Below are 20,762 nucleotides of genomic sequence, written 5' to 3'. Positions count from 1 at the left end.
TTTATTTCATCCTCTCCTAAATAAACATCAGAAGTTTTCCATGCCAGGTTAATTCTCTTCCTAGTCATAAATCTGACTACAAATACACAGTACTTCCATATCTTTTTATAGTTCTGTCTTCCAATGACAAGAAACAGATGAGTCACATGAACTTCTTTCATAATGCCACATTAACACAGACGAGGAAGACAGAGGAAAAAGGATACTGGTTCTGTTCTACCAGCTCCTCACATTCTTGTAGCTTCCTGTTTATTCAAAAGCTACATTACCTCTAGAGAAATAACCACAGCTGAAAACCTGTGAATGCATGTGTTACAGATAGGCCACTGTAAGCAAATCTGAAGTTTAATATGCTTACAATTCACCACAACATGCTGTGTTTTTACTTCTGCTTCCTTGGTACCAGCAGTCATACATTTCAGCTTGAAGACAAACCGGGAGCAGTATGATCCCTACACAAAAAACAGCTGCAAAAACCAAACAGGTTCTGAAGACAAGCCACCTTCACATTTATCACAGGTTATGTTTTTTTCATACAGCAAAGGTTTAGCTGTTCTCAGAGAAGTAGCACTTAAGTACCAGTCAGAAAAAGCTGATGTCTTATAACTCCCCAATTTTGATGCATATGTGCACTTAAGTCTCCCCAAGATCAGCAAGCAAACGGCAATCTCTCAAGGATTTCAACTGTTATGTACAAACCTCTAAGGCAAGTTCAGAAGTTACAGAGTTATAGTCCAAAGATCATTTCAAATACCAGGTACAGATCTATAAGAAACTCTACATGTAGCAGGAAGGCAAAGTAAGCTGCTAGTACCTGCCAAGGTCAAACAAACTGGCAAAACTATGTAAGGAAGAATCCTTAAGAGTCTTGGAAGAATCCAAGGTATAGGAATCAGGCAGCTAAACACCGTGGCATTTTAACTCATATTCCCACTTTACTGAATAAGCAGTGTATATTTCGACATACTAGGATAATTAGGAAACAAGAGGGAAAACCCTAAAACAAGGAGAAAAACTCATCTATGTGTCTCTGGAAGAAGGTATTCTGTATTATTTAAGACAGGCAAGAGGTGGAGATTTAACCCTACACTAAGCCGGTTCCATAGTAATGTACCAGACTTATTCCAGAGTAGGGAGGGCTGCAGTCAAAGGTTCCACAAGGGAAAGGGAAGAAACAGCTACAGTTTACAGGGCTGGAGCAATTGAGTGCTTCACTATTTACATTTGTGAAAGCATAGGTCAGCAATAAAAAGTATTAACACATGTTATGTCTGCAAGGCTTTTTTTTTTTATTGCCGTTGACACCTTTACCACAGATATGATCCATCTGTTTAATAACTGTTATGCCATTCAGATATTTCTTCAGTTGATATAAATACAATACCATCCCTACAGATTCAGAGAATTAGGCAAAGAGAATCTTTTGGCAAATCTCAAAGTGGATGAATGCCAGGTTTATTACTCTGATATTATTCTGCGATACACAGGTAAAGAAAAGCTCAAGTTCAAAGGCTTGTGCTTTTTTAATTCAATGTGGGTTTGCAGCTAGCTTCCTATAAACAGAATGTTATCACATCAATGAGAAAACAAGCTTTTTAATACTACTCTTCACTTCGAAAAGGTATTTTTAAACAAATATTTAAGTATTACTTGTTAAAAAAATAGTTTCTTCTGTATACATAGAATTCTATCTATAACTCCAAGCCAGAATCAATCAAGTCGCTAATTATAAGAACTTTCCAAGAATATGAAAGGTAGTAATTCCTTACCTTTTACTTTTGCAATAACTGTTCCTGCAGCACTAAGAATATCAACTGAATTTAGAGTCTGATGTTTGTTTATCACTGCTTTTAAAACGCGTAGCAACTCCCCCAGGCGTTCGTGCACTACCTGATGCAGGCCATCTTGATTTTCTGAAAAAAAGTAAAGGAGAAACTACATTTAAACAGTGAATTAACACCCAATTACATTACAAACCACTTTGATGGTATTCAGCTGCATGGAATTCTAGGCCATATTGAAGCTGCACCTACTCAGAACAAAGAAATTGTTAAAAAATAGTTATACTCGCAGTTGCCAACAGTTTACTTGCAATGTTGCATATCATTTACATATAAACTCATTTCTCACAAAAAGTCAAGGAAGTATACTAAAAAAAAAAAGTGTTGGGGGAATTCTACACAAATACCCCAAGGTTTCTGAATTAAACCATCTTTTTCTCATGTCATTTCATCAATCACCATTTGATAATTACACATATGCAAAAAAGGTATCAACAAAAACAGATTTGGATTGTTCGCTAAACATTTCTTCACATGATACAAATTCTACACCATTTCTGTATATTCACAGAATTAAACAAAAATTTCTGGCAAATGTTGGCTAGTTTTTAACTCAAGAGTCAATGATATCTTAAGCATCATCAGTATATAAGCCTAGATCTACAAAGGTCTGTCTTTAAGCATGTCAGTTCTGACAAATCACTTGAACACCTAAATTATTTTGTAAACTAGGCCTAATCAGAAAAATTTTCAAACACACATTCCACGATGGTGATGCTCTCTGCAGCATACGCCTCTTGCTATGTGCCCCTAAATCCCACCCTGTCTTAGCTTTTTTAAAAAATAGTTCTTATTCCATACATGGCACAGGTTCAACCACAAGCTTTTCCATTTTGTTACAGAAGAGGCTCTGGTGCATGGAATTAAAGTTTCACATGCACTAGAGTGCTGTGTTGCAAATTGTGGTAAAAAGCTTTCAAATTCAGGAAAGTCTAGCTTATGAAAAAGAAAAAGAGGATCTAATACAAGCTGACTCACTTCCTCACTGAGCAAAAAGGAATGGCAACTCTGTGTTGTCTGTGGTCATGATAACAAACAGGTCAATACAGACAATTACTATACAGTGCAAATTGACACAGTGCTACTCAAAGAACAGTTTCAAATCAGAGCCAGTTTGTTCTGGTTACAAGACATTGTCTTTAGGCTAGAGGCCCCTACATTCTTCTGAGGAATCAACAATGTACAACAGGACATGTCAGTACAGTGTATCACTGCTGTCAGGTGGGGAGACTACATACAGATTGTATATCATTGTATCAGGTACAATAGCAAGTCTCTTATGGACTGCTGTGCTTCAGGCTTTACCTCTCTAGATGTTAAATATCAGAAAATTTTTTTCCCCCCAGCTCAGACTGGTTTATACATGGCCAAAGGAAAAACCTTGACTCAGGAAGTGGACTAAGGCAAAAACTTTATCTACCATGCACTGGCAGTTTGCATGTTTTTTCCTGCTGGAAGGGAGTAGGAAGCTCTGTCCGTAACATGACACACAAAAGTCTAGGAAAACCCATCTTACACAGCAGTAAATTAAGAAAGTTCTACACAATTTGTTAAAGAAACACAGCTGTGGCTTTATCTTCATTTACACATACACTGTAATTAACAGTGTAGACTCAAACACAGCAAAGGAAAAAAGAAAATGTCAAAAGCCTAAACATGGCCATGATTCAGTGCTTCCACATTAGCAACGGAGGTTGTTCATGACAAACACACATCAATCTAAAAGGCACACTATAGCTCAGAGTTTTGAACTTATTGGGGAAAGCAATCCAGGCTTGAAGCAGTTTCCATGTAAGCAACAACAGCAGAAGCTGTGACCCTGGATAAGAAATGATTTATAGGGGATATGAAAGATCAGAAAATTATAAACCCCATGAAAATAGTGGGTAGAATCAATTGCTTATCCATGTCTTTCAGTTATATGTAAACACATCAGATGATTAAACTGAGCAAGGAGGAGCCAGATGCAAAGCATAAAGGGGTGATTCTTCATGTAAGAGACCTGTGGAATTTCTTGCCAAAACACAGCATTGACACAAGAAGTTTACATGGAGACAAGGAGAGACAAGTTCTTTTAAGTTTCCCTGCGTGTTACTAATGAGTCAATAAATGCCACAGCAGGTCTGACCATGGGTTCTGCAAGCTTGTGCCTTTCAGAGCAGTGGGTGATGCTGCTTAGGACACTACACCAGACCGACTGCTTTCAGCAGCCCAGTCCCCCAGCATCCACAACTGCTGCACAGTCGTGTACTTCAGTAATACTTACAGCCTTGCTGTCTTTGAATTAATTCCTTCTGAACTTGCCTCCATAACTTCTTTTCACTCAACTACTCCACTCTTTACTGAACTATTAAGCACTGTACTAAAACAATGTAACTTGTAACAGCTCGAGAATTCTCCTAAGCAAAAACAGTTCAGAGGACATGTCCAACTTATCACTTTTACTTTTCTCTAGCTATTCACTTTCAGCAACCATCAGAACTCAGATACTGAGTTAGACACAGCTTTAGCCTAAGATGGTATGACCATTCCCACCTTCTAACACTCAGAAATTTTATAGCTGTAAAAATGAAACCAAATAATTTTAATGGTCCCTTCAGGCTTTAATCCATCAAAGCCTCAATTGTACTCCATCAATGCAGGAATAAATTGTTGTTGGGAGTACCAGGCAGCTCCAGGCAAAGGCAATGAGGAAAATGAAAGACAGCAGAGCTGTACTGATTCCTACAAAGCCAAAGTGGATCAGTCAACACAGAAAATGTATCTTAAAATCATAGCAACATGTTATCTTTAGGAATTAGGATATTTGAAGATAGTTCAAACTGGTTCATTAAGAAATACATATATCAAACTGCACAAATGATTATTGTGAGTTCAGTGTGACCCACAACTACTACAGACTTCTCATTATGCGATTAAAAAAGTCTGTTAAGGTTCCTTACAGGTTAGGTGAAGGCAGAAAAAAAATATACAGAAGACTTATTAATGCATATCTGATCCCAAAATGCAGTTTCTTAGTATTAAAATTTGATAGGATCTTACTATAACAATAGAGTTGGGGAAAAAAGCAAAATAAGTGGGAGGGGAAGAGAGAAAAAAAAACTTGAAGAGGACACAAGCCTCTTCAAGTCTGAAACAGAAGCAGCAAGCTTCAAAGGGAAATGCAAGTTGAAAATAACTTCTGAGTTGAATTAGATGTTTATCATACCATCCAGGAGAACACTATCAAAAATAATGCACTCAAGCATGAGATTAGTTATTTGTACTCTCAATAGCAAAGGTCTGGCTACACCCAACTGAGATTTCTTTGTATTCCATCACTGTATCATTTGTTTACAAAATATCTGAAACATTGTTTCTGTGCCTCCAGAAGACAAAAGGCCTGTGACACAAGTGGTGCTTGGGGAGAGGTGGGGGCAGAAGTCATCAGGAACCACAACTACGCTGTATTCAGTGACTGATACCAAACAGACACTAAACCAGAGATTTCCTGTTCAGGACAGATTTAGAAACTTCAGGTAGCAAAACAATCTAAATATGCCAAATCAACAGAAATGCAGTCTTAATGCTAAGAAGTCTGAAAATGGCTGAGACAAAAACAAAAGCAGAGCAAATACAGCTTACAGTGAAAGGAATGCATGAGGGAAGCATGTCCAAAAAGCTCCCACAGCAATTCATCTGACTTCAGTAGTCATAAAAAAATACCTACTTTCAGTTTTTCTTTTGTCCCTTGTATCACTGTACACATTTATTTATCTACATGAAGTCAAGCGGAAATTCTCCACCAGTGGATGCTATATTGTTTTAAAATCTCTCTCAAGCTCAATAACATGAATTGCAATACCTCAGAAGGCTAAGATCGTGACTGCTGATGCTCCTGCAACACAGAGGACCTCTCTGGGCACTCTCTCAGCTGTTCGCTCAGGTGACTACAGTTTCCTGGAATCTCCTGGATCAATGAGTCAGCCCCCTACATCTCAAAAGTTAAAAAACAACCTTTAAAACTGAAGGGGGAAAAAAAAGGCTTGGAGAGAGCTCAGTAGCCTATATGCAAATCTTTCATTAGGATTTAAACAAGCTCTTCCAAAATGAAAGCATCCTCTGAAGGAGAAGTGGAGAAAGAACAGGGTGAAAAAGGCATGTATTCAAAGCTGACAAACCTAATGCACAAGAATGACAGTACAAAGCAGCTGAGAAGTCTATCAGCGTTTGCCAAGCCATCTCAGTAGCATGTTGTTGTCATTAGCATCCCACTCCTCAATGGTTTTGGTCACCACATTTTATAACCATTCAACCATCTTTAATATAAAAACACCGTAACCTATGTATTTTCTAATTTTAGATGTTTCTCAAATGGAAGCCTTTGTTTAGAAGTTACTAAGCAATAATGGCCTTACAGCTATGGATTCTATTCAGGCAAAACAAAATCAAATTTGCTCATCAAGCTCGTCAGCACCAGTCAACCTCCCTGCCAAGTCAGGGCTGGTCACAATACACACAGTCAGGAAAGGCACTGCTGTGTCAGTTGACTGGCATTCTTTTGTCTGACCTGATTTATTGTTGGCCCAAACATTTCTGAAGCTGTTTATGTCAACAAATGTTTGCCAGGTCAAGTTTAAATACAGACTAACAGTTTTTTCCTTCCATGGCCACTGCACATCCTACATTGCTGTTCAGACCCATACAGAAGATGTGTGTGCAATTACACTTACTGCTTCTCCACCTAGAACATTAATGCTTTTTAACAGAAGACTCTCCCCCTACTACCCAATTTCCACCAGTCACAAGAGAAAGGAAACCACTAATACAACTATTGTTATACTGCATCTAAAAGTTTGTTCTTAACAGAAGTTGATCACACTGATGAAAGACAGGGTAACAATCTAGATAAAACAACTGAAAAGTAACACATCTATGAAAAATTCTTCAAGTCAGAATACATATGAGACTTTCAAAGCAGGTATTCTAATTCACACCATCTAATAAGGTCTTACTTTCCATAAGAAGCTTTTTACAAGTAGAAAGGTGTGATTAGTTATGTCATGCATTCAATGGCTTTCATAAATGTTACACAGTGTGGAACAACCTGCCATGCATAATCTCTACAGTCACAAGTTTACATACATAGACCAGTCTCTTTTGACTGGGGGAGAGAATATACATAACTCATCTCGTTTGTTGTGAAAATCTTACTATAAACAAGGTAACTTGTACTTTTGCACAAATATTTTCTTCATCTACCTTCATGAACACAGTTAAATGCCTTGACTATGATAAGTGTCTACCGTGAACTCACTGTATGGACATTACCACTAGAATAAATGTAACTGGATGAGAATACTCAAATGCTGGTTGTAACCACCACCCTGACTTGGCCTAGTCCTCATTTGAGAACTCCCTTTGTAAATCTGTTCTCCTGGGATCAGATGAAGAGCATGTACTTCAGGTCCCTTTTTACTTCCACTGAAATATAGGAGTCTCAATTCTGGTTTTAAGTACCACTTCGCATCTGCATAACTGCAAACTCTTTCAGGACAAAGGGAGAAGACAAAATAGTGTTGCAGGATGGTGGTGAGAACAAGCACCAAACTGCGAAAAATTTTTTTAAATATCTGAATATTTGGATCCAGAACTTTTTACTAAAGTTTCACCTTATGGAATGCCAACAATTAGCTCCTCATCACTTTCAATCTTGAAAGGATTCAGAAGAAAGAGGTTTGAGTAACCAGCATTTCAGTCTGCAAGACCAACATCTTGGCTAAAAGACTGTCCACTATTATTCACTAAAAAACTCATTTTTGACCTTAACGTAAATTACATTCTGTTTCTATTATGTTATACAGAAGGATTACATGATATCACTAGTTATACCACCTACGGCAGGGGGAAAAGTCAGAATTGAAATGAAGCTAATCCAAAGTAAACCAGATATCAACTAAAATCACATCACTATCCTCTTCATCAAGGTCCATATTGTGTATTAGGAAACTGTCAGCACTCGGGTCTGAATCTGATCCAGATTATGAGACTTCCCAGTGAGCATCACAGCAAAACAATCATACAACAATGAACTGTGTGGAAATCACCTAATTCCTATATCTGCAGTTTGGGAAACGGTCCCAGATTAAACCATCCTTTTATTTTTGCCCTCCTCTCCCTGTCAGCCCCATTCTAACACGATTAACAGCCTGGCATATTTGTCTGATTTAACAGAGGTCACAACCACACTCAAAAGACCACAAGAATTAATCAAACATACAGTGAAAACACATTTTACATTGTGGTTTGACCATAGCAAAGTTGATCTATGTCACTGCTGTCCAACCTAGCATCAAGAAAGCTTTTTTTAAGACAATAAACATATGAGCTAAATGTGATTTTCATCGATTGTATGTATACAAAATGAATACAAGATTTTCATTTAATGCTGGTGTAGATATTTTGTTTGTTGATGGTCATAGTTCAGGACTGACAGCTAAGCATCCTTAGCTGTCATAATATTTGACTGCATGCTGCAGATACAAGGAATGAAACATTTTAATTCACTGAAAACTAAAAACTCAGAGAATTTCTGCAAGAATTTATGCTTGTAAACTCTCTAGCAAGGCTGGAAGCTGCCAAAGGCATGAGTAAAGTCGTCGCCTTTCAACCCTGTGTTATGATGAAGAATTAGAAGCTACCTACCCATCCTTCTGTCAAGAAACATCACACTTGAAGCTTCCAAAATATCCAATCCTAGCTTTTTTGTTAATCAGTACCATGGCAACCCTCGTTGTCATGGCATCACTGAAAGACACTACACCAAATTCAGTCTTTGGCAACATGTGCTCCAGAATCCACTGCAATCACATCATATTACAGCAAAAATGACAATTTATGGAAAATAACCAGTTAAGCAATTGTTTCAATGAAGAAAATCTAGCGACATGTGGAGTTTGATCAGGAATGAGGAAAAGAAAGTAATAAAAATAGTAACCCAAACCTCTACATTTGATATGAAAGCAATAAAGTTTGGTAAGGTTGTTTGGGGTTTTTTTTGAGGAGAGTAATATACTGACCTGATTCAGTGAGAATGCATTGAAATTTCCTGCAAACAGCTCATTGAATACAGTATACTGAAAGTAGCAATGTTTGATGTCAGTTTTTATATGCAAATAATGTTTTTATAATACAAGAAAGCATTTAATATTTGGCAAGTCAGTTGCCTATTTCCTGTTAAACTACTAAATTTGATCTTAAAATTAAAATTAGGTTTTACAAATTTAGTTTAAGATAAAAAGCACCTGGAACCTCCTTTTTAAGGGTGGAAATTCTCTCTTTACTTTTTGAAACAAAGAGGGTGAATATGCAGCCTTGCAATTTTTGCTGAAAAATTGTTCTTGGATAAAACACAAAACTATCCCCCACTAGTTCAACCTAAACCAGGTTAGATTTCTACCATGATGACCTTCTGTTGTCAAAAATACCCAAACAGATTTGTCATTTGCTATGAGGGCTTGGCCAAAATACCTCAATCTATCCATTTAGATTCAACCATTAACCATGCTGCCCAGCCTCTGATGTGACCTTGAGCTGTGGTGGTTATTGGTTTTTTATTAAATTGGGCTAACATTCCTACCCCATTTCAGTTATGGACCAATTCTGTACTTGTGCAGTCAAAACTTACATAAGAAGTCTACTACAGATATAGAGTAAACCAAGACTAAATTCCTTTTCAGAAATTAAAGTTACAAAAACAAAGATGTCTTAAAATAATCTTTTCAAAAAGTCAATAAAATACGTGTACATGCAAAATACATCAGAACAATCAAAATCTTGTAATTCTGCCTACACTGAAAGCAGCTACTTATTTTCCTTTTGTTGGTTTGCCAACTGACATCAGCAGAATAGTTGTTACTTCACATTCATTTCACATTTAAATTCATAGATGAACTCCCCATTTGTGCATGTGGGGAAGCCTTTCAGAAAAAAAACCTACCACAATACAGCTTTTCATTAATCTATTTCAATATGCTGTACACTACATTCCTTCAACTTTTTTATTCTATTAGCCCTGAGATTCCAGTCAACTAACCTAGATGTGTTCAGCCATGCAGTTTAATCTTTAGAATACATTAATCTTTTATTAACCCAAAATTTAAAGAGCACAAACTAGTCATGAGAATTGCTGATGTTGCTTATTTACCTGTTTCTGATAAATGAAAATATTACATGGCCACTTTAGCCACTGTTCATATAACTTCCCTGAATCATCTAGGAGATTAGGAATAAAGCTAGGTGAGGATAATGCTTCAGAAGTTTCAGAACACATTTTACATTAGAACTGTAAATTGTCAAGTGGACGTTATCCCACATTCTTTATGATGAACACATCTGTAATAAGTCTGATCAGTCACAGTTCACCAGAAAGTCATATCCATCAGGACAGGTGACTATACCACCAGTAGTAGTGACTTGCTACTTATTTAAAGTCATTTCACTAAAATTTCATCAGTCACTGGACTGAACAGCTGCCAGTGGAAGACACAAAGTATCTTATGCTTTAAGCAACTATGTTCCTTGCATATTGGTTCAAGTTCTGAAAGCATATGAAGTAATACTGAACATTCACAGCACACACTTCTGAAAAAAAGAGCAAGTCAGAAAATGAAAGACAATCCCCAGCAATTTGATCACACCATATCAAACTGGCACACAGAAAGGGTAGTATGAAAGTTATGGTTTATGCATTTTAAATGAAATAAATTTAACCTGTGCTAACCAACATAAAGAGATTATGAAACAATACTTAACTCTATCTTATTTTAATTTTAGTCTGAAATACTATTTATTCTACATGGCTGCTCCTTCCACTTTTAGCCCAAGTCAGTGATTGAATGAAGAAGCTATTTTACTGCTGTCTGCCCACCTAGTTTTCAAAAGACCACACAAAGGCAGGATTATAAGATTACATGATGTTAAACAAGAGGTGCACTACTTTGTGCATTAATTTTAAAGTACCCTTTGAACACAATTATAGACTGGTTTAGGATGTGATAGTTGTCCATTTCTGTTTTATTGATGAAAAGAAAAAAGTTACACAAAATCAATTTAGATATTAAATGGTATTCAAATCACTAAAGCAGCAGCCAGTAACATTGTCTAGAAAACTGGTGAACATAAAGGATTAAGGATTATTTGAAGTTTCTGCACTGAAGTCCTACTGAAACAACCACCCAAGAGAGTAAAGCCTGACTGTGTAACTCACACAGGTGTCACAGCCATTTGAACACTCCAAAGGAAATTATTTAAAAGTCTTCCCATTTCCTAAACTCAGGAACAGTAGATCCTCTCTACAGTATAATGTTTTGTTATCAGTCATTTCACACCAAAACATCTTTCATTTTGTATGAAGAGAAAACACAACAATGCTGTCATTAACACAGTAATCGATGTCACATTGTCACTTGCATGTTCTAAAAGACAACAGTAACCCAACTGCACATCTCATTATTAATTTTTAATTGAGTACTATTTCTTTACAAATACCTTGCAATAAAAAGCTGAAAAAGACAAACCACAGACTTTGTCTGCTTTGTGGTTTTCAATTTACATAGCTGTTTCTCCCTAGTACCACTGAAGTTGTCATTCCAGCTAATCAATGCTACATTAAAAAAAACAAACCCAATAAAATACACAAATGATGTGCAGTCCAGCAAAAGCTACAGAATGTGAGAATTATAATAGAAACAGAAAGAACATGGTCAACTATATATTTCAATAGTAGCCCCATGCATTTAATTCTTCATCCAATAGCATGCAGCATTTGATCCAATTTATTTATATGCTCCAGACTTATTGCTTTCTTTCCAAATTAAGTTCTCAGCTACCTTCTCTAAAATCTCATGTCTAGTAGGCATCTGAAGCCAGCCACAGCTAGAAAGAGCTCTCCATACCTTGCTGAATTTGTTTGCTTGTCCTTAACACAAGGGCTTGCACATGAATACCAGAAAGCATTTAAATTGGACCACTCTGCAGTCTTAATCCTACTTCTTCACCACTGGCATAAGCTATTTATCATGGTCACTTTGTCAAGACCCTTCACAAACTGTCTTCACTCAACTTTCACAATTCACATATGCTACGAAGCTTTCTGATAAACAGTTTGCACCTTACCCAATGAAGCACAAAGCAGATACGACTATCCCTCCAAAAAGCTGCCTCCTTCAACTGCTCCTTTGTTGGGAGTCATTAACCTACTTGCGAGCTGAGACCACAGCCCATTTTCTTGACCAGTAGTGTTCAGGTTCTCTGCACCTCCACTTCAGTGATTCCAGTAAACATTTTTTTTTCCACTTGTCAGCATCAGAGAACTTCTGGACAGACCTTCCAGTTTCATAGTTGTGGTAGCACAAAGCACTTTATATACCCTCTATACAATCAATGAATGAAAGAAGTCCAAAGCAGAAACAAACAAAAAAATCAGATTAAAAAAAAAAAAACAAACACAAAAAACTTAAGCATTTTACTGAAGAATCTGTTCATACCACTATCAAGACTAAAACATCAAGATGAATTTGTGAACATTGAGCAGTCTTTAAGCTAATGCTTCAGGAATACCTTGTCCATAACTACTTCAGCATTATCTGGTCTTGCAAATCGAGCTAAGAATCTGCTCTAGTCCCAAAGTAGAACATTAACTGAGATGTTACATTTCTCACAAGACAGAACTCTAAAACAATCACACCTGCGTAATGGAAAAATTTTTAACAATACTCAGAGAAGAGCACCCTTTGGAAATGCTGGCCTACAAAATTGAGATTTGTCCCCAACACCTAAAGATGTCAAAGCCTCTTGTTGAAAAGGCATGAGGTGAGAAAGAGAACACACTTGTGCTTTAACTCCACCATACAAATACACTTCCTGCAACTTATTGATCTACAACCCTGCAATTCATTTTTTCAATTGTTTTTAATGCATCTGCGCTGAAACCTCCTCACCAGGCCTTCCACTTGAAGATTTCTAAAACTAGAAAAGGATTGAGACATTACAAGAGTTAGAAGAAACACTTGATTCTTTCCAAAGTAAGAACCTCCCTTTCCCTTTTATGTGTATGTGTAGCAACATACATAATCCCACAGTCATTCTATGTCTCACAGATAAGTAGTACTAACAAAACTTTCAGAAATGTAATGAACTGCTGCAACATCCACCTGTTGGCCCTGAACGCAAATTATAAACATCACAGAGAATCAACACATTTGAAAAAGGGAATATGTTATTATTAAAACAGCTTAACTATCTGAAGTAGTTCAGATACGACAAAGAACACAACACCGAAGAGGTAAATTTGGTCAACCTAAGATTAAAACAGATTTATCAACTAAAGATAACCAGAATCGGTAAATAAAAATTCCATCATACTTTTAAAAATTAGTCCAAGAAAGTATGCAAGCAGTAAAGAAGGAAAAAAGGATAAAAAGGAAAAATACTTTGTCCAGCTAAATCACAGCCTCTACAAAAAAAGGTCAAGGATTTGCAGTTACACTGTTCTGCAGTGAATGTCATTAAGCTGAAAGTTTAACTCAAACATAACTATTTTCTACAGCCTTACATGAATCACCTCAATCTTCTATAAAAAGGGGCATTTTAAGCAGATAAAGAAATGAGTCCCCATAAAATCCTTACTTTCCTTAAAAAGGGAAGTGGCTGCCTATGAAGATCAAGATCCAGGCTCTGTATCAAACTTCCTATCCTACCATGCAGTTCTAACTTTAATCCATTACCAAGACATTAGATCTAACATAATCAAATCACTGCAACTGCCAGACTGCTCAGAATTAAGAAACAAGTCAGCTTCAGTTCTGTGACTGAGCTACATAAATAAGAACAAACACTTCCAATGAAACTGGTGGAAAAGGAATGTTTTAGTCCATGAAATCTCCATGAAGTCAAGATAATCAAGATGACAATCACAACTCTCAACTCCAGGCTGTCAGGCATACTAAAATTATTCTTATGGATATTTTAAGTTGCAATTTTGATAAACTGATGCATCAGAGAAATGAGAAAATGGAATACTTTAGTGGATACACTATAACAGATTTTGCTAAGAGCAGGAAACTATTTTAGGGCGAGGGATTTTTGTTTTGTTTTTTAAACACAAGAGCTCCTACATCTACATGGGAATTGCTGTTTAGAACACAAGACTTCACACTGTATATGGACCAAATCTTATCCTTCAGGTGCTAAGGCAGAGTTCTTTGAGAGATACAAGTTGTTCTTTTGTTCAAATGTTCCTGTTTCTTAAGCTTCAAACTATATTAGAAGAATTTTTGCTTGAAAGGTCTAGCTCTACTTTCAAAACAGAAAACTTGACTATTCATCCTCTTCCTCACTAGTCACCGTGCATCTTGCTAATCTTGTAATTTCAGTTTCATTACTCTAGTTGCTGTGATGGAAAGGGAAGGTAATTCTAATTAACAAACTAGCTAAGGCTCTGTAAATGTTTTGAGATCCTTTTGTACATCAGAAATGCAAAAAGGAGAGGAATAGAGTTTTCCCTGGTATTACAGTTTTTGCACTTCAAAAGCAACATAAAAATGGAAAATGCTTAAGCTTTCTTATAAATAGTTCAGAGTTTTCCTAAATAGAGATATGCTAATTATTTAAGTCAACAAAAATATCCGGACTGCACGTAAGGGTTGATTTTACATTTTAAACACTCACAGGCCTTCAAGACGCACACCCCCCTCCTGACTGCTGATCTTAGACACTATAGCAACAAGTGAACATTTGTTCTGAAGGAATGTGGAGTATGCAACTGGGGGAGGGGTAGTACTATCAGCCACAAACTTATCTCCTGGCCCACTAAGTTATTATTTAACTTCAATCTTCCCCGAAACTGAAGAAACAGCATTTCCTATCCAACATTAGCAACGTGCATTTAACAAGCAGCTTACACTTTGACTACGAAGAACACAGATTTGCTTGAACTCAACTTCCAGAGGAGGTTGGTTTTTTTCCTCTTGTTCAGATTAGTGGAAACAGCAGAAGTGTTCCATGACTGCAGATGAATTAAGCAGTGCTCTATCACTGCAAACATGCAAAGCAAAACAAAATGCCCAGTTCCTCTGGCTCTGGTCACAGCATCTGAAAGTCCAAGACTTCCTAACAAAAGCCTGCAAGATAGACTCTGAGAAAACAGAAGGCTTGGCCAAAATAGATTGTGGAATCACCTGGAGTGAAATGGAAAGAAAGGCAGAAAGTTCTCTCTCCCAGCTTAAGTGAAACATTCCTGGAGAAAAGCATGATTGCAGCTATACAGTCAAAGTTTATGGGAGACAAGCAAACTACTTTTTGTTGGATTGTTATGGGTTTGTCTTCATTCACACTGTACAAATTTCTGTTTTCTTTGCAGAACCTCTCAAGTTTGAGGAATCTGGCACTGGACAGGAACAGGATTCACAGGCAGGGATCTCAGTGCTTTCTGTTCATGTGAGGGACCAAGAAAGTAAGGGAAGCATGGGTGTGAAAGTAAGGGAAGCATGGGAAAATGACCAGGATGTCTCTGGCTTGCTGTGGTCCTAGAACTCCACTAAGAGAAGCAGTTCATATACCCAAATAATTTCTTCCTTTGAGTTTTGCCATAAAAAACACACCAGAAGCTGTTAAAAAACCCCCAAAAGCCCAACAAAGCAAACCCACTATTATTAGCTTTAGGTTTGTAATTTTACTTGTTAAAAAAATTTAAGGAAGTATTTACTTTGTTCTTATCCTTGTTTACATACTTTACGTCTTTTAGCTTCTAGAAAGACTATTTCAGATTTGTGAAAGAACAATTTCAAATTGACAGAACTAATATTTAGCAGTGACTACTACTTGGAGGTATGTGAAAGGGTGTACTAATGAACTTCCAGGTCGGAAAGATCGGAAGCACATATGACTTTGCACATAAGAAATGGGTTTTAGGAAGGTGAGTTTAAAAGAGACTGTCAAATTCAAATATGCCAAAAGCTCAGAGCCAAAGTGATCGATTAATTTGCCATCTACAAAAGGGCGTTTTCTGCTTGCTGTTCTCCCCACCACCACCCCACCTTTCGTATACCCCCATCAAACTTCACATTCAGTAAGGGACACAAAAGAATTGGTACAGGGTATAGCAGTGTATGCTGGGATGCCAGGGTGGAATGCCACACCAATTTTGCCTAGAGCTCACAGTCTTGTTCCATTTTAACCTCTGGCCCCTTGTTCCTTGGCCAGCCACCTTTTCCCTCTCGACTGGTTCTCAGTACAACCTTACAGTCAGCACATGGAACTCATCTTGCTAAAACCTAGTTCTTTTTCTTCCTGGGACTAGATTTCAGGCAGATAAGCCCCCAAAGCTGGCTTGCTATGCAGTCACCAAAGAACTACTGTTAGTGCCAGGAAGATGCAGCAGTGAGATCACAGTAGCTCACACTTCAGTTTCTTCCATAAGTTGCTGTGGAAATAGATTATTAACATGTTTAAAATAGAGTCCTAAACAGATAAAACAGTGGTTTTAGATGCATCTTGTAGATTTTAAGTTACAGAACCAGTTACCAACAATTCAGCTGTTGGTGGGGAGGGAAAAAAAGGAATTTTGGCAGGAGCACCTTCAGAAGTCACTCCTTCCAGCTGCCTTATACCTGTCAAAGCCTGGTTTAGTCCTGGCCTCCCTGGTACTGTAGCTCACAAGGACACTTCTGCTAACTCTGCCATGGGAACAGTAACACCCAAAGCAGCAAATTCAAATAGTCGGAATTCACCTTTTAACACCTAATTTGGTTCAGCAAGAGGATGAATAATCTTATTACAGGCTGATATATTAAAAAGCATGCAGTTAGTTCCTTGTGGACCAAGTTTTAATAGAGTTTGAATAGTAACATATCACAGAATTTTTCTTCAGATATTGCAAGTAAATTACACTTTGGTAGATTCCGGAAGTGAAAAACATTAAAATTCCACTTCAGACTATTTTTCAACATCCTCAAATACTTTTAATTCTATAATATGATTTATTAGCTCCTAACTAGTTTGTTTCCCCCCCTTCTTTTTTTGTGCTACATGGAATAAGAGGACCAATGTGCTACACTGTGCCACATGGATTCCTCTGCCTTTTTCTAAGAGTCTCAAAGGTCATTTAATAATTCACAAGCAGATTGTTTACACATTTGATAATTGCTGTGTTCTCAGAGTCTCCAAAAGTTAGCTGCCCTGGTAGCATTTTACTTATCCTTCTCTCATAAAGGTTTTTTATTTATCACACAAAATACTACTGAGCAGAAAACCAGAACCATCTTCCACAAAAAGTTTAAAGAAATCAGTCCACCTTCCCTCGAAACAAAATAAATATAACCCCCCAAAACATTCCTTCCAGAAACTGTTGCAAAGAAAGGTAAACACTTTATGAGATCCTTATTTAGAGCAGTTTGCCCACCTACCAAGCATTCATAGTATCAGGTGTCATTAGACAGGTAAATACATCTAGTTTAAGGGTGTATCAAAGACAGCACCTTTCACTGAGAAACATCAAAATTGGAATAAAGAACAAACAGTAAAATTACACCCAGTATTATAAATTATCATAAATTCAATCTGTAATCTTCACTGCAATAGGTAATGAACTTCAGATTTCCTTAATGAAACAGAGCAAACTGACTTTCACAAACGCCACCTCAGAAGAAGGACATTAATATTTTAGACTATATGAAAATATAGAAATAAAAATCAAATGCTAAAAATACTACAGTGCCTTAATTATACTAAAAATACAGACAGTATACATTATCAAGCCAGGAAGGGCTGAAGAGAAATCATTCATCTTCAAACCTCAGGCACTATATTCAGCAAATGGCTTCTGGCTTTTAGTGTAGCATGCGATTAACACCAATCTCCACGGTGCTAAAAGAAGGTTTTGAAGTCACTAGAGATTACAAGTTCCTTATTTTCAGGAAACTATTTAACTTGACACACCTCTAAAATTGTCCCACTGGGCTGAATATCTTATCCTTCAAAAATAAGGACCTGATAGGTTTCAAGTTAGGCAGCATTCCTGATTCTTTTGAAAGTATTGGTGCTACCATACAGAGGATGCAGACATTCCTGACCAGGCCATCCAGCTTCACCAGTATTGTTACTCTGCTTCAGTTTTAAAGAAGACTTATAACTTTATAAAAAAACTTATAAACTCTAAGAAATCATAGGCAAAATCTGATCCTCATAGAGAAATTAGCGAGGAAGGGTAAGAGGTTTTATCTTACTACTCTAGTTTCTAAAATATCTGGAAAAAGAGCATACTAGCATTTCAGAAAGAACTACAATTTACATTAGTTGAAGATGGGATGAACTTGAGGAAAAAAGTTTTTGCTCATGAAAAGGATGCAGAATTACCCACATGAAGCACACAATATGACACTTTGAAGATTACTTCAAAGTTCGTGATAAAGTAAGCAATAATTCCAAAATATATTCTAAAGTACAGTCTAGAAGACTATATATTAAAGTGTAATTACTCCTGCACTTTTAAACCACATGCAAATTTTAGCCTGAGAGCTATTCGTAATGAAACACAGTATTTCCCACAGTCCCATGGGCAGACCTTACAGTATACATTACATTCCTTAAAAAAAAAAATAAAAAAAAAAGCAGATGTCACAAAACTAGTAGCTAACCATCTTCAGAGTAAGGAAACAGGAACGCTTTCCTCCTCTCTAATGCAATACAAGTAAAAGTTACTAGGTACTGTTTAAAGGTGAAATACTAAGTCTGAGTTCCTAGTTAGAAGATATTTTACTGTCCTAAATATTCTTTTGTGTGGTCCTTTTACACTTGAGTAAATGAATTTCATTTAAGCAAAGACCATACAGTGGTATTATTTGCCAACAGTAAAATTTATTCTATAAAGTAAAAGCACAGACTGTAGTCATCAATCTGATACATAAATACCTATTAAATAGATTCTCAACTTCGCATAATAATGCAATAAGCAATACTATTTTTGCACTGATAGATTCTCTAATACAAGTTTGTAAGAGGTAGGTCCTGCATATTTTTTCCCAAAAAGTGGCTTATGTGCTTCCTATACAACTTCTATGAGGTACAGGCATCCTTATCTTTGGGAAAGATTGGACAGTATATAGCAATTATCCCACATCTCCTATTCTTCAAAAGAATGTACTACACATATAGAAGCCACCCAGCCTCAAAATTCAACATAGTTTACTTGCAGATGCATTAACCCCTTGCTTTAGGACAAGAACTAACCTCTTCTACCTTAAATATACCTCACACACTTCAAATTCTTAAGTATTTTCAATACTGTGGTCAGGCGGTTAAGCCCTCAGCAGGTCTCCATGGGAGGCAAACAATTTCTCAGTTCCTAAAACATTTTTTACCATGGGAGGTTCTTATCTTGAGTGCCACTACCTCTGAAGAACACAGATGGCTCCAGACTTTAGACTGTACTTCACTGTATGTCCTACCTTTCCAAAGAGGGGTACAAGTTGAAGGCATCAATTAGATTCTCACTCTAAGTGTAGCACAAATTACAGGTAATGATCTGAGTCCTCTAAGTTAATTCAACATATACTCTCAAGCCTGGCCTTCCAGGCAGAGATTTTGTTTTCATTTTCTTCTCATCAGAAAAGAAAGAAGATTAACTTATTTTTAGTCTCCTTAATATATTTCAATTATCTCTGACTTCATAAAATGCAAATGACACAAACGAAGACAACCTTTCAGTTCAAACACAAAACCACGATGACAACAGAACTATCCTTACTAATATCAGCCACGAGACAATCTTGCTCATCTGGAAATTCACCTGAAGACTGGACCAAGAGATGGATGCACTAACTGCATCAGCTGCACTAACAACAGCTACAGTTTCAGCCTGTCATCAAGTAGAATTAAATACAAAATTTCTCATGAAACACCACATTGACCTAGGTTCAAAAACTGCCCAGAGCTCTTCTTAATGAAGACAATGGTAAAGTATCTTGATCCTATACCTTAGGTTGCATGATTAATAACAGAATGTTATATTAAATGAATACAAGGCCAAGATTCAAAAAGGAATTTAAAAGAAGACAGCAAGAACTGAAGTGTATGGAACACAAGGTATTTCACTCAACACAAGAGGCAACAGCAGCTCCCTCATGTCCAAACAGATAACAAACTTTTAAACTCTGCAGGTACATTCAGAGGGTGTTTTGTTTGTAGGTTTAGGGTGTTTTGTTTGGTTGGTTGTGGGTTAGGGCTTTTTTGAGGTGGGGGCTGGGGTTTATATGCAGTATCATTAAGAAACACATTTCCTAATTGGTACAGCAAAGAGGTTCCAAGTTTTTAGATTTCAGTTTATACAGAAAACTTTGTTGAGCAAGAGTCTGAAAAATAATCAAACTAAACTACAATGCTGGGTTTACCTTTGTTGAAAGGTATCCAAAATTTATTCAGCATTATGACAATTAGACTACTGTAAGAAACTAAATCATATTAGCATAAGAAATGCAAAGAGAAATAGCCTTGACATCCATTTCATTTATGTAACACTCCCTTTAAAAGAGATCTCAGCTTACTTTTCACGTTACATATCAACTTGCATTAACACTGTAACAAAACAGTTCAGGTCTGTAAGCCCAAGGCACTTATGATCTAATTTAGACACGGATGTATGTTATCATCCAAAATATCTTAGAGTTTTCATCCAAGATTGCATCACTACATCAGATGAACGTTAAATGAACCACGGGCAAATAACTGCTGGGCTCTTCCATGGCAGCTCAGGTAACACAAGCAGGTAACACAAGGCACAGACCCCCCTGCCAACACAGACCCCCCAGCGGAACGGTCGGCCCTGGACAACGGAGAGTCATGTGGTCAAAAGTGAAGCTACTGTGCATCAGAAGAGTTTAGACAAAT

General features: G+C 37.0%; 1 protein-coding gene across 7 annotated transcripts in view; it reads right to left on the bottom strand.

The window, feature by feature from the left end:
- Positions 1–20,762, bottom strand: part of ARHGAP29 (Rho GTPase activating protein 29) — a 49,587-nt gene that overhangs the window by 24,027 nt on the left and 4,798 nt on the right. For all 7 annotated transcript variants that reach the window (XM_027651445.1, XM_027651444.1, XM_027651447.1 and 4 more), the window contains exon 3: positions 1,770–1,913. In XM_027651445.1, coding sequence (XP_027507246.1) covers positions 1,770–1,913 — 144 coding nt within the window. The remainder of the gene's footprint in view (positions 1–1,769; positions 1,914–20,762) is intronic.

The sequence above is a fragment of the Corapipo altera genome, unplaced genomic scaffold, assembly GCF_003945725.1.
Source record: "Corapipo altera isolate COAL_440 unplaced genomic scaffold, ASM394572v1 57, whole genome shotgun sequence".
Lineage (NCBI taxonomy): Eukaryota > Metazoa > Chordata > Aves > Passeriformes > Pipridae > Corapipo > Corapipo altera.
The sequence above is the reverse complement of the archived record's forward strand: the minus strand, read 5'-3'. Positions and strand labels throughout refer to the sequence as shown.